The sequence below is a fragment of the Bufo bufo genome, chromosome 6, assembly GCF_905171765.1.
Source record: "Bufo bufo chromosome 6, aBufBuf1.1, whole genome shotgun sequence".
Taxonomy (NCBI): Eukaryota; Metazoa; Chordata; class Amphibia; order Anura; family Bufonidae; genus Bufo; species Bufo bufo.
This window is the reverse complement of record NC_053394.1, coordinates 125,899,621-125,914,711: the sequence shown is the minus strand read 5'-3', so window position 1 is coordinate 125,914,711 and position 15,091 is coordinate 125,899,621. Positions and strand designations below refer to the sequence as shown.

Genomic DNA, 15,091 nt, shown 5'->3' with positions numbered 1-15,091 from the left:
GCATTCTATTAATTTGTAGCTTACATTTTAAAGGGGTTGTCCTATCTGAACATGTAAGGCATATTCCTAGGATATAACTGTGGCTCTCAACTCTGGGATCCATGACTACGGTATGTCAAGAATGGGGCCCCGCCATGAATGCAGAGTTGGCTGCGCATATAAAGCATCCTCTCCATTCTCCAGCAGTGAATAGTGTCCCAGATAGTAATGCCCCCTTAATGCCCTGATTGTATCCATGCACAGTACTAAATTAAGAGGGCTGTAAAAATAAATCCACCAAATGACACTCACATATCACATATATTAATTATTTTTATTTTATTTTTTTGTGCTAATCCTATCCTTCTCCAGGAAGCAGCTTGGCCAATTATGGTGACGAAGATGATGATCATAGTGAAGGGAAAGGTGTATATGATACATGTCTGGGGGAATCAGTTTACGACATAGTTTGTGGAGGAACTCAACACTCATCAGCAGCAACAACTCGCCCTCCTGTACCTTTTCCAAGACCTGAGCAACTACCAGATACAGAGCCGTACATCACACAGTGTAAGGTCAAGCTGCAATTTTAAAGGGGTTTTCCATTGTGCATCAACATCTTTTAAAATAATAATTTATGAAAGTCCTTGTAATTTTGTAATGTATTTATTTTACCTCTATTGCTCCTATCTCCTGTTCTGGGCTGTGGTCACATGACCATGTCCATGCTGCTCCTTCTTATTTCCTGTGATGTCATGTCCATGGGCAGAGCAGTGATAGGGGAGTCTCTATGTATCTAGCTGGTGGGAGGAGCTATAAACTAGCTGGGAGTTGTTAGGGGCAGTGATAGGGGAGTGTCTATGTATTTAGCTGGTGGGAGGAGCTATAAACTAGCTGGGAGTTGTTAGGGGCAGTGCTAGGGGAGTGTCTATCTAACTAGCTGGGTGGGAGGAGCTATTAACGAGTGGGGTGTTGTGAGCGGGAGTGATAGGGGAGTGTCTATGTATCTAGCTGTGGGAGGAGCTATAAACTAGCTGGGAGTTGTTAGGGGCAGTGCTAGGGGAGTGTCTATCTAACTAGCTGGGTGGGAGGAGCTATTAACGAGCGGGGTGTTGTGAGCGGCAGTGATAGGGGAGTGTCTATGTATCTAGCTGGTGGGAGGAGCTATACACTAGCTGGGAGTTGTTAGGGGTGGTGCTGGAGCTGTGGCAGAGTGCATCATGGGTTTGGGTTGGATACTACTTGGGAGCAGTGCTGCAGTGACAAGCTCCGTTCATTATAAAGTATATGGAGCTGCCTGGTTCTGGCGCCGGTGAAATTGCTGAATAGCTGATCGCCAGGGCGCAGGGTGTTGGATTCTTGCTGATCAGCTAGTGATTATTAAGGATAGGCCATCACTTAATATAAGGTGGATAACCCCTTTAAGTCATTTACATGTTTGATCCATTGCAAATGTGTTTTCCCACTCCTTACATGATTATACACCTTAAAGGGACACTGACAGGCCCAATAAGCATATTTAGGTATATATATGACAGTACAGGTCTTATCAAGTGTATTAAAATCATCTAAGTATCCCCCCTGTCCACCTTATAAATACCGAAAACCAAAGTTTTATAACCTGCTTGTCTTGTCTCCAATCTGCCCAAGGGGCGGCTTTTTCATCTGAAAATGCGCCCAGCCAGCCGCTCCCAACTGCATCAATATTCACTTCGCTGGGCGGCGGCTACAACTCTCCCCGACTCAAGATCCTGCGCATGGCCAATTCAATCCTCTGGGCACGTCCTCCGTCTAATCTTCAGCGCATGTGAAGTCGGGGAGAGTTGTAGCCGCCGCCCAGCGAAGTGAATATTGATGAGCTGGGCGGGGCTTCAGAACGGCAGTTGGGAGCGGCTGGCTGGGCGCATTTTGAGATGAAACGCCGCCCCTTGGGCAGATTGTAGACGAGACAAGCAGGTTATAAAACTTTAGTTTTCGGTATTTATAAGGTGGACAGGGGGGATACTTAGATGATTTTAATACACTTGATAAGACCTGTACTGTCATATATATACCTAAATATGCTTATTGGGCCTGTCAGTGTCCCTTTAAATAAAAAAAAGAGAAAAGAAAAAAAAATTAAAAAGTAGTTCCCTTAAAATGCATGGGTCAAGCTAGCGGTAATGAAAACATACATTCAAATATACTTCCTCATTTAAAGACGGGTTCACTGACCAGCACAGGCAGCTATAACATCATATCAATATTAATTCATTAAAGGGGCTGTCTCACTTCCGAAAATGGCATTTATCATGTAGATAAAGTAAATACAAGGCACTTACTAATGTATTGTGATTCTCCATATTGCCTCCTTGGCTTGATTTATTTTTTCAGCACATTATGCACTTCTCGTATCCAAGGGTTAGGTGCACCACTGCAGTGCAGATACAAGGTGGCCAAGACAGGATCTGCTGCGCATGGTTTCCTATGCGCACTCCCGCTGTCCTGACCATTAGAGAGACCCGTGCTTTTCCCTATAGTGGTCAAGCACAACCACCACTGGTGGATTGCAGGGTGGTCATATAACCGCTGGAAACATCAGTGTATAATGTGATGGAAAAATGAATCAAGCCAGCAGAGGAGACAATATGGACAGTCACAATACATTAGTAAGTGCCTTGTATTAACTTTGTCTACATGATGAATGCCTTTTGCTGAAGTCAGACAACCCCTTTAAGGCCTCATGCACACGGCCATTGAGCGGCCATTCCGTGCATTGGGGACCGTACGGCGACCAGGACGGATCGAGACTCATTCAACTTGAATGGGTCAGTGAACTGTCCGCATCGCAAAAAAAGTGTTGCGGACCCACTAAAAAAAAGCGTAAAAAGTGGTAAATTTGTTGAGTTGCTTAGGCCTCCACCCATGCCCCTCTCACTTTTCACAAAAGTGCCAAGTGGGTCGAAGAAGAGACAAAAAGTCGCAAATGTATTCATGCATCAGTGAATCACAGACAGCACTTATATCTATTGATCTTAATGCGTTCATTCACACATCCTTGTTTTTCCAATGGAAGCATGCACTACTTTGGTCCATGCTGCAGACCAAACACGCCCCTTGAAGTCTATGGGTCCATAAAATCCACTGACAAAATATGGTCTGTCAGTAGTTTTTACTGACTATGGCCTCATGCACACGGCCGTTGTTTGGGTCACTTCAATGGGGCCGCAAAAGATGCGGACCGCACTCCGTGTGCTGTCCGAATCCGTTGCTCTGTTCCGTGGCCCCGCTAAAAAAATATAACATGCCCTATTCTTGTCTGCGCTTTGCGGACAAGAATAGGCATTTATATTGAAGGCTGTCCGTGCCGTTCAGCAAATTGCGGAACGCGCACGGACACCATCCGTGTTTTGCGGATCCGCGATTTGCGGACGGCAAAACTCACCACGGTCGTGTGCATGAGGCCTATTGGTAAGAGATGTCCTGGAAGTACTCTTTTTCATGCTAGCAGTGCATGTGGAACACAGTTGCAACACAGGTGGCACAAAATGTGCCTTCCTGTAAATAATGATAATTAGAAAATATTTTTTTTTCTATTCTAGTTGTTACAAAGTCAACGAGGAAAGAGAATATGTATGTGGAATCTTCCATCCCTTCAAAAGGTGCGTGTATTCAGAATGATTTATAACTCTCAAATGATGCCTGCGAATCCCAGAAGTGATATATAGATGTGGATTTACAGAAGTGGAACTCAAACTATAGCTCGTTCCTTTAGTTTGATCAGGTTAGATAAGGCTCTGTTCACATCATGACACCCTCTATCATATACGCTAGGAGTTTAGCCTTTCGACTGAAGGTTCCAACATAGGACGCTGTATATCGAGGCTAGAGTAACATATTCTGCTCGGTACAGATTTTTGTAGAGTACCATTTTTTACTGTATGGAAAAGCATAGTCAACTGTGTTTTTCTATGCAGTAAAAAACAGAATTCTGATGTATATGATGTATGATCCATGTATGATTGTATATCAGCAGAATGGGGGCCAAAAAACTAACCAAAGTGAATGAAGCCCTGTGGATATGCTTGGTGTATACTTTTATTGACCAGAAAGGTTTTGCCTTATATGATATTTTTAGGCCTCTCAACCCAGGAGATCCCACTGCTCTCATTTTCAGTGCAGAATTAGAAGTGAAAGAAATGATGTGATGTTCCTATGGGAAACCCAGAAACCGTTGCATGGGGTGCACTAAATAATCTTATTCACGGTGGGTGGAAACGTGCACTAAATAATCCCCTCAACAATTTGATGCAGAGCAAGTAGTGTCACTTTCACCAATGCTGAAGTTTGGGTTCCCATCAATTAATGGTCTAGAAGCTTAAAAATGGCAACTGTTTCAGTGGCTATTTATATTACCCAAAGGGAGCTTTTCACTCCTCATCTTCCATAGTGATAAATAATTAGATATTCTAGCCTGTCAGGATCTGCCCCATGAATTAATCCATCTGCAATATGACATAATGGTACAGAAGCTGAACCTAACAGCAGTTGAACCCGATTATGATTTACAGCCAGACTCCCCTTAAAGGGGTATTTCCATCACAATGATCACTGTTAAATCTCTTAATGATTTGACAGTGACCATTTTTCTAAATACATTTTATTACCCAATTCCCACCCTTTTTGAGAAAATAAGTCCCCTCTTACCTGATTGTTGTCTTTCTTCTCCCCTGGTTACGACCACCTCTCCTGTCGAATCCCGCCGGGCCGCGCTTGCGCAGAAGACTGAAGATTCACTCCCGGGCGCGCAATGTCCTAAACGCGCATGCCGCCGAGCATGCGCCGTGATGACTTTTTCCTGGACACGCCGGCTCTGTACTATACAGGCCAGGAATCAGGGCCGGCGCAACCTGTAAAAAACATTTTTTTTTAAGGGGGGGGGGGGCGGCAATTTTTATCTTGCCTAGGGCGGCAAAAATCCTTGCATCGGCGCTGCCAGGAATAAGTCACCAAGGGGCATGCGCGGCGGCGTGCGCGTTCAGGACACTGCGCGGCCCGGAGAAAAACTTCAGTTTTCTGCGCAAGCATGGCCTGGACGGGAGAATACGTCAATCAAGCACCGCCGTATCCAGGAAGTGAACGTCGCGCTGGACGAAGGTAAGTATGAAAACTGAAGATGGGAATACCCCTTTAATCTTTACCTTTTAATTATCTCAATAGCAACAACATTGGCACTTCAGGAGTTTGACAAAGGCTGTCCTCTCTGTCACCCCATAAGCTCTAAAATGCAATTGTTTGATGCCTATTGGTTATCACATAGCAATTGAGAACCTTAAAAGTCCCCCATGTCTGCAATAAGTATAACCACCAATTAACTGTGCCAGAGATTGTCCATCAGTGTTAGGCCTTTTTTTTCTGTTTATGTTCCGTATACGGACCGTAGACGGAACCATTCATTTCAATGGATCTGCAAAAAAAAACGGAAGGTGCTCCGTATGCGTTCCATTTCTGTATTTTTCTGTCCCATTCAAAGATACAACATGTCCTATTATTGTCCGCATAACGGACAAGGATAGTACTGTTTTATCAGGGGCCAGCTGTTCCTTTCAACAAAAACGGAATGCACACGGACGTCATCCATATTTTTTGCGGATCCGTTTTTTTGCGGCCTGCAAAATACAGAAAAAGCCATACGGTCGTGTGCAAGAGGCCTTACACTGACAGGCTGTAATGTTTTTAATTACTAAGTGTTCCTGTTCAACATGTAAAAGATCAAACAATCATAGCCTCAAGTTCACTAGTGGGGCTAAAAAATAATGCTTATCTGCCTCTTCCTGGTGGGCATTATCACTGGATGTCACGGACGTTCCCGCGACCGGTGGCAGGAGATCGGTGAGACTAGCAACACGTGGTTTGATCAGACATGTTTTCCGTTAGGATCAAATGACGTCTGTGTTGTTTCTGGTGCTTGCCACATCTTCTTTCCCCAGATGTGGCTATTAGGGTAATTTAACCTTCTCTATTTATAGTTGCTTCTCCCACAATGCTGTGCGGTTTATAGCTTCTGTTTGGATCTTTGGATAGATTGTGGTTGGATCTCAGCTGAGTTCCTGTTGCTTCAATTGCTAATTTGAAGTTAAGTCTTTCCTTTCCCTTTTGTATTTTGTTTCGGTTCTGTGTGTTGCGTTTCTCTATTGTTTGTATTAGGCCTCTTCGTCCTTCCTGTTGGAGGAACAGGTAGTCTCGTCCCTGCCATTAGTACCAGGTATTCCTGCGTATGAACTCACCTACCTTTGGGGTCTGTTCATACTGCTAGTCAGTCAGGATTTTGGTTAGGGTTTTCACTAGGTGTCCATTTTCCTTCCCTAGTTCTCAGGCCTGATTCCCTGTTCCCCCCTTCCCTCCTATGCTCGGTGTGGTGTTTCCCTCCCACACCGAAGCGTGACACTGGAGTACTGCTGCCTATTCACTCCATGCTCACTGTGGCCTTCTCTTCTGCCTGCTGTGCCTCCTGTAGGGCACACATGCACTCTCCCTGGCTCTTAAAGCGCCATCGTGCACACCCAAATCTTTTGCTGCCTATGACTCACCTCCTTAGGGTATTAAAGGGCCTTCCCCTGTGGGAGGGTGCCTTAGAAATACTGTTTATAGCTTTCTAGTTCCCTCCAATCCTTTGCTATACTATGTATTTCCCATGTCCCACCTCTGCCTGATTACCAGATCTGACCCTTTTCAATCACAACCTGACCTTTTCCTGACCCTGACCCATCTTTTATTGACCCTGTACTGCCTGCCCCGGCCTTTGGCCTGATTACCGAAATGAGTGTACTCTGCCTGCCCTGACGTTGGCTCATCCCCAGACTACAGTTTGGCCTGATCTCTTGATGTTATGCACCAGTATCTCTTGACCCCGTGCGTCAGTGATCACTGATCAGAGGCTGCTCCAAGAGGAAGCTGCCAGGTAAACCCTCTGCAGCTGTGTCTAGATCCCTGTATAGAAAATAAAGAGCAGCCTTAAGTCAAATATGTTCAGTAGCTCAGCAGATACATATCCGCTTTTGTTACACATGGTCTGTTTACAACAAAAGCCCTCCACTCCAAAAAAGAAACAAAAAAAACAACAATTGCCCAATTACTGTAACCTTTCCCCCACCAAATTTTTTTATAAATTATAGGTATCCAAAAATAATGGCATTGAAAAATGTAAATTGTCCCTCAAAAAAAGCCAGCCTTAAGGGGGTGTGCTAGCATGTTGATTGTGAAAATATTTTGCATTAAGTTGCATTTTTGGCATTTAAGTTACATTCCTGCTTGGTTTATGCAATATGTAAAATATTTTGTTTCGCAATTCATATAAACTGATTGAAACAAAGGGAAAAATCCAGCTTAAGCTAAATTCACATCTGCAGTGCTTTTCTGTTTTTCTGCTCCTGTATAGGAACAGTAAGATGAAAACCTAAATAGAAGCTTATCCATATGCCAGAAACCAATGGCCAGCTGCTGACAGCAAGTTTTATTCTGCTGGATTCTGCTCTTGCAACTGGTCTGGGCGGAACTTAGGCCGGGTTCATATCAACGTTATGCATTCCGTTATTGCTTTCCGTTATAACAGAAAATAACGGAATCCATAAGACAGAAATCAAAACGGAAGCCTTTAAGAGGCATTCCGTTTTCATCCGTCATAATAGAAGTCTATGGGCAAGCATAACGAATCTGCCTGGTTCCCGTCCTGCATAACGGAAACCAGTTGGATCCGTTATGCTTGCCCATAGACTTCTATTATGTCGGACAAAACAGAATGCCTCTTAAAGGCTTCCGTTTTTAATTTCGATCTTATGGATTTCGTTATTTTACGTTATAACCATGTTATAACGGAAATCAATAACGGAATGCATAACAGTGATGTGAACCTGGCCTTAACTGTGAAGTGCTCTTTGCATCACAACCCCTTCCCACTGGTCTGAGTGGCAGCTGAAGAATCCAACATGGAGACCACCATAGTTGTCACTCAGAGCAGAGGGGAGGGGCTGTGAAGCAGCTTAATGCAGAGAGCACTTTACAGGGAAGCCCCACCGTGGGCACTTGCAGGAACAGAATCTAGCAGAATACAAGTTCATATTCTCACTACTTCAAGTTCTGATGTTAAGAGCTCCACAAAAGACATGTCTCTACTGCTCTCCCCAAGCCTTACCTAGGGATGTAAAGAGTTTAGCAGGCTCAAAACTGCTAACACACTCCTTTAAAGACAATGAAGGCAGAAATGTATTAAAGCAGACTGTTATCAATGTAGTTATTTTGCTGTTTTTTATGTATTATAGATGGTGTGGGCCTTTGCCTTTTTTGTATTTAAATGACTAATTATAAGTGTAAATTACATGTAAACATGCAGAAGTGACACTTGTAATAATAAACTATATAAGGGGAATTTATCATTAGGAGAATATTTGAAGTCCTTTTTTGCTTCAGTCTGTGTTGGAGTACTTTGTGCCACGTTTATCAAATGGTGCATGTTGTTTGATAAATTTGGCTTGTCCTTAAACCTAACACTTCTGTCTAGAGAAGCTACTCCAGTTTTCTTACTCCACCCTGCTCCTGGAGTGAGATTGCAACTTATTTGCGACTTTAAAAAAAAGTCTCAATGATAAATCAGGAGTGAAACTCATTAACATAGCTCACCAGACCCACTTTCCCACCCATATTACAAAACTGGAGTGAGCGATGTACACATGCAAAAAGTCGCACAATTTTGCGCAAGTGAGTGTAAAAAGTCACACATTTTTGAGCAATCGCATAAATTATGTGCAAGCGAGTGCAAAAAAGTTGCAAAAGCCCTATTTTGCGACTTTTTGATGCCAGAATTCTGGAGTGAAGGTATGATAAATCAGGGCCTATGTCTTTTGCTAATTATTCCTAGTTTAGATTCTGAAACCACTATGTCATCTGTCATCCATAACCATTCTGGAGCATCTATTCTTATGTCCCTATGACATAACCCTTATGTGTCATTCCTTCATTATTTCTACTAGAAATGATGAATGAACTGTCTGCAGTTTGCAATGAAGATCCAACTGGGTGTTACCGGTTGGGGGGCGGGTGTCCCTGCACAGAGTGATACTGACAGCACTGATTGGATAATATCAGACTGTGCAGGGACACACCCCCAACTGAAAACAACCAGCTGGACTTTCAATACAAACTGCTAGTAATTAATTCATAACTTGTACATGGAATGAAAAAGAAATAACAAAACAGTCAAAGTCATAACACTTTATAAGTTGGTCCAGAATTGTTATTACACGGGAAATGCAAGAACTGCTAAAACAGACATGTCAGGAGAGGTGATAGGTCCTCTTTAACAGAAGGGGACCCCCTCTCCATGACGTCAAACATGGAAGGTGAAAAATGCCACCCCACTGGGATAAGATTTTTAAGCCATCAAATAGTATCTTCATAACAGTGCTTGTGTTTTCTATTTAAAGGAGCAGGTGGCAGTCTGAGAAGAGACCGACAGCAGTCAAGTGTCTATGACCCATTTGTCGGCATGAAAACCCCAGGCCAACGAGAACTAATCACATTACAAGAACGTGTAAAACTTGGAATGATCACCGTAGATGAAGCTGTACTTGAGTTCAAAGAATGGCAATTGAATCAAAAGAAAAGATCAGATTCATTCAGATACCAGCAGGCAAGTAGTTTGCATTGAAACAGGAGACACCTACGTCAAATATTTGGGACAAAAAAGATACCATTTAATTGAGACTCGGGAGTAGCAGAATAAAGATGAAATGTATTTTCTCTGGCTATTAAAATTAAGCTATACTTTGAAGCTAGACAGCAAATGTCATAACCTGCCTGGGAACGTGTATGGGGAATGACTGATACAGTAAGTTACACCTTTACAAGTACCCATGTGAGCTGTGAGAACCATTGTCAGGCAGATTGCAGGAGCAGCCTGCTATAAGGCGTCTGTTGATTTCCGGATCAGCATAGGTGGGACTTTGGGGACTTTCACAAAAGTTGGATTTTCAGTTTAGGGCTCATGCACATGACCGATGTCTGCAGCCGACGCAGACAGATGTAGACAGAACACCGTGTGCACCTGCAAAAAAATAGAACATGTCCTATTCTTGTCCGCATTACGTACAAGGATTAGACAGTTCTACTATGGGCCAGACACTCTGTTACCCAAAATGCAGAACGCACAGGCAAGGGCGTAACTAGAAGTGACTGGGCCCCACAGCAAATATTTGTAAGGGCCCCCCCAGCGCGCTTCGCTCCTCCCTCCTCCTGTGTAAACCCCACTCCTTTGGCACAGTGTAGCGGTATACTGTATATTGTGTGGCACAGTGTAGGCTATATGTGTATAACATAAACATATTTCATATGAAAACTTACAGTTACTTGACTTGACCCTTGGGGATCTCGGACACCACTTCCACACTTTGGTCGGGGGCTCGGTGGAGCTGATGTTGTGCTTTATCCTAATGAGAAAGATTTCATAATAAGGATTTGGAGAAGGGGCAGAGGGATAGCAGAGCAGGGAGAGGATGGTGCTGCTACTAGGGGGTCATACCATGGGGGAGTAATAAAGCCCACCATAATGCCCCCCCAGTAGAAATAATTCTCCTTATAATGTGACAGTGCAAAAATACCCCCTTGTAATGCCCCCAGTTGAGCTAATGTCCCCATAGTGCCCCCATAATGTCCCAGTATAAAATACCCCTATATAGTGCCCCCAGTAAATTCCCCCATAGTGCTCCTCTCCCCCCTTCCTGCTAGTGCCCCCCATAATGTACCAGTATAAAATGCCCCAGTAGATGCCCCTCAGTGTCCGGCCTCTGATAGGCTGCCGGCCTAGTGTCCCCCATAATGCCCCCCAATAATGTGCCAGTAAGTGTCCCCATAGATGCCCCCCCATCATGTGCCAGTATCAAGTGCCTCTCTCCCCCCCCCCACATGTCCCAGTATCATAGTGCCATCTCCCATCCCCCCAATGTGCCAGTATCAAGGGCTTCTCTCCTTCCCACCCCCCATGTGCCAGTATCATAGTGCCAAACCCCCCCATGTGCCAGTATGAAGTGCCCCTCTCTCCCCCCCATGTCCCAGTATCATAGTGCCATCTCCCCCCCAAAAAAAGTGGCAGTATCAAGTGCCTCTCCCCCCCATGTGCCAGTATCATAGTGCTAAACCCACCCATGTGCAAGTATCAAGTGCCAAACCCCCCCCATGTCCCAGTATCATAGTGCCATCTCCCCCCCAAAAAAGTGCCAGTATCAAGTGCCTCCCCCCCATGTGCCAGTATCATAGTGCCAAACCCACCCATGTGCCAGTATCAAGTGCCAAACCCCCCCTCCCACGTGCCAGTATCAAGTGCCTCTCTCCTCCCCCCATGTCCCAGTATCATAGTGCCATCTCCCCCCCACCAAAAAAAGTGCCAGTATCAAGTGCCTCCCCCCCCATGTGCCAGTATCAGGTGCCAGTCAACCCCTCTCCCCCCCATGTGCCAGTATCAGGTGCCTCTCTCCCCCCCATGTGCCAGTATCAGGCGCCAACCCACCTCCCCCCCATGTGCCAGTATCAGGTGCCAACCCCCCTCCCCCCATGTGCCAGTATCAAGTGCCTCCCGCTCCCCCCATGGCAGTAACAGTCGGGTATTAAAAAAATAAAAATAAACACTTATACTTACCTCCATGTCAGCGATGCGATGCAGTCTCTTCCTGTGTCCCGCCCTGTATGTCCATATATAGAGTCAGTGCTTGTATTTCAGAAAAGTTTCTGCTGGGATTCAAACCCACGACCTTCTGTATCAGAGGCAAAGCACCTAACCACACGACCATAAGAGCTGCCTTGCTGCTGACTGAAAAAATATGAGACTTCTACTGTTATAGCTGGCTAAGTCTACATCTATACACAACACACCCAGCTGCCCCAACACACCAAGCACTGCTATATCTCTATATGACAGCTGTCCCAGCACACTCGGCTCTGCTATATCTCTATATATGATAGCTGCCCCAGCACACTCAGCTCTGCTACATCTAATATACATGACAGCTACACCAGCACACTCAGCTCTACTATATCTCTATATATGACAGCTGCCCCAGCACACCCAGCTCTGCTACATCTATATATCTCTAAGTATTGCTATACAGTAGATAGATATATAGAGATATAGCAAAGCTGAGTGTGCTGGGGCAGCTGTCATGTGTATAGATGTAGCAGAGCTGGGTTTGCTGGGGCAGCTGTCATATATAGAGATATAGTAGGGCTTAGTGTGCTGGTGCAGCTGTCATGTGTATTAGATGTAGCAGAGCAGCCACTTCCCCTGCTTCCCCGGTAGTTACGCCACTGCGCACAGGGCTGGTATCCGTGTATCCTGCAATTTGTGGTCCACAAAACAGCTACAGCCGTGTGCAAGTACCCTTATTGTGGAGTTTGGAAGCTCAATAAAATTTTTTATTTTGTATAGAATACAAAGCTAGAAGAAGAAAAAAAATAACTTTCATTATAATTCTCTTTTAGGAAAACTTAAAAAAATTACGTGATAGTATTAACCGAAGACGTAATGAAGATAAAAATTTAAGAAAATCTACAGGTAATTATGCTTTAAATGGTTAGCAACTAAACACGTGTTCCTAGGATTCTATAACAGTATGCAAAGGAGTTGTGGAAATGAGAGGGATTCTCAGACTGAGATGATTTGTGGTGAAAGCCAGATGGCCATTTATTTTACTTTTATGACCTTTTACTGATGTATTTAGAACTAAAGGGTGTATTAGACTGACAGATTTTCTCGCAGATGATCACTAATGAGTGTTCCTATGAATGCTTGTTAGTGATCATCTGGCAGTCTAAAGCATGCTTAAAAATCCCAATGGTGCTGGAGGCAGATTGCGCTGTGTACTCATGATCTGCTGCCGACACACTGCATGGGGACAAGCGATGGAATAGCAATCACTCCTCCCCAAGACATGGAGGACATCACTGCATGTAATAGCAGCGGTGTTGTCTGCTAGCTATCTGCCTATCTGCGACATCAGGGTGTCTAAAGTCCTTATCACATGGGCCAATGATCAGCCGAACGAAGGCTCGAATTAACATTCTTTCCCCATTATTGCCCTGTATTAATATGTCCAGCGATCAACCTTCGATAGTTTGCCATTGATCGCATCTTACATGTGGGCATAAAAATCTTTTGTCGGTAGCGCATTCTGTGAACAGATCACAAGAATAATCATTTGTTCAAACTCCCCTGATAATTGTCCTGTGAAAATAAAAGGAAAAAGAAACTATCGCTAATCGATTTCCTGTGTATAAAGACCCTTAGACTTGATACAATTGTATGCATAGTATGTCAGTTTCTACATGTAAAAAACATGTTTTTATTGTACGGATCTGTGTGTCTACGTCACTGGGTTCAGCACTCGTAAAAGTCCAAACTTAGTTTATTTTGTATCTAGAACAAAACAATTCAAGTAACACAAGCACTTGGGGTGAAGGCACCGTACCAAAAAACATATAAGTATTAAATCAAAGTCCTGGCCTGTCTGGGCGCTAACTAAACAGAGGTTTCTACTTCACCTACGTACAAATCCCATGCAGATCAGACTTTTCACAGGAGACAAGTCTACCAGCTTCAAGGCTCTGACCCAGACTGAGCCACTGAGGGATCTATTTATTTCCCAGTAACAACACCAATGACTACATCTGGGAACACCTCAGTCTAGTGGGAGTAGCTATACTGGAGTGGGGTGGAATGGTAGATCCCTCTACCAATCCTACCTACCATTCCAAAAAAATCCAACCCATATACAAAGTCTGAAAAAAACAGCTCCAGCAAACCATACTTTGCTAAAACCATACAACCTTCTGGATTCCTTTTATCTCACCCATTTGAGTAATCTGGGTGAGATATAAACCTTCTCCATTACTTTACCTAAGACCTTGTTACACCATCAATTGACAGAGAGCTTAAAGAGGACCTTTCAAGAGTCCGGACATTATCATATAACTAGCGAGTTGTGTAGGGCATAGTGAAGTCATGTTATAATGCTTATTAGTTTCTCTATGCACCAGTCCGTTCGCCCGTTGTGCCCCCATATTGGTTTTCCGCCTTGTATGTAAATTCATACCATCGGTACAGGGAGGAGGAAACAGCCCTGTTTCTCAATGGGAGAATGTGAGCTGTTTTTTCTCCCTGGCTGTGACGCTCTCTGCTGCGGAGTTCAGACGACAGATGCCCGTGTATTGCGGACCTGCTGTTTGCGGTCTATAACACGGGCACTGCGACTGTACGGTCATGTGAATGAGCCCTTAGTGATATGTTCACTTCTATATTATACATACTTTTAAATAATTTGGCCAAAGATCTTCCTAATAAGTAGAGCCACCTGAGGACCCTATGCTGAGTACTGAGAAGCAGAAAAGCAGCTCTTCACTTATCACATTAATTATTATTTTTTGTTTAAAGACTTAGAGATCACAAAGCCCATTCGACGTGGTCAGAATTTAGAAATGAAGCATGACATTGGAGTTTATGAATCAACTTTTTGCCTACTTCCTCCAAAAAAGGAAATTAAACGAAGAAACTGGAAGACGGATAGCACCTCGAGCACAGCAAGTAGGTAACCCTGCACTGCATTCTACACAATGTCTGCTTGAAGGATACAACTACAATAGCATATTTATCATCAGCAGAAAACGTGGTTAAAATGCTAGGTAACGTGTTTTATTCCCTTTTTACAGGATGTAAAAAGGGATGTTTATACTTAAAGAGGACCTGTGACTATGAAACGCAGTGCAGCACATTATAGAGCAGGAGGAGCTGAGCAGACTAATGTATAGTTTGGTGGGAAAAGATTCAGTAAAACTTGTAATTTATTTATTTAAATATCTTCTCCTTTTGAGCACAGTAGCCAAGTGGGATGTCTTATCAGAGACTGACAGCCTTCCCTGTATAAGGCCCCTTTCACACAAGCCTGTTTTCTGTGCGTCACGTGAACGCATAGCACCTGCACTGAATCCTGACCCATTCATCTCAAAGGGTCTGTGTACATGAACGTTTTTTTTTTTCCACGCATCATTTCTGCATTGCGTGAGAATCGCAGCATGTTTTATATTGTTTGATTTT

General features: G+C 43.9%; 1 protein-coding gene across 4 annotated transcripts in view; it reads left to right on the top strand.

The window, feature by feature from the left end:
* Positions 1 to 15,091, top strand: part of PIK3AP1 (phosphoinositide-3-kinase adaptor protein 1) — a 130,289-nt gene that overhangs the window by 94,821 nt on the left and 20,377 nt on the right. For 2 of the 4 annotated variants that reach the window (XM_040437483.1, XM_040437486.1), the window contains 5 exons: positions 352 to 549; positions 3,561 to 3,620; positions 9,438 to 9,643; positions 12,484 to 12,556; positions 14,432 to 14,581. In XM_040437483.1, coding sequence (XP_040293417.1) covers positions 352 to 549; positions 3,561 to 3,620; positions 9,438 to 9,643; positions 12,484 to 12,556; positions 14,432 to 14,581 — 687 coding nt within the window. The remainder of the gene's footprint in view (positions 1 to 351; positions 550 to 3,560; positions 3,621 to 9,437; positions 9,644 to 12,483; positions 12,557 to 14,431; positions 14,582 to 15,091) is intronic. The other 2 variants (XM_040437484.1, XM_040437485.1) reach the window with 2 other exon arrangements.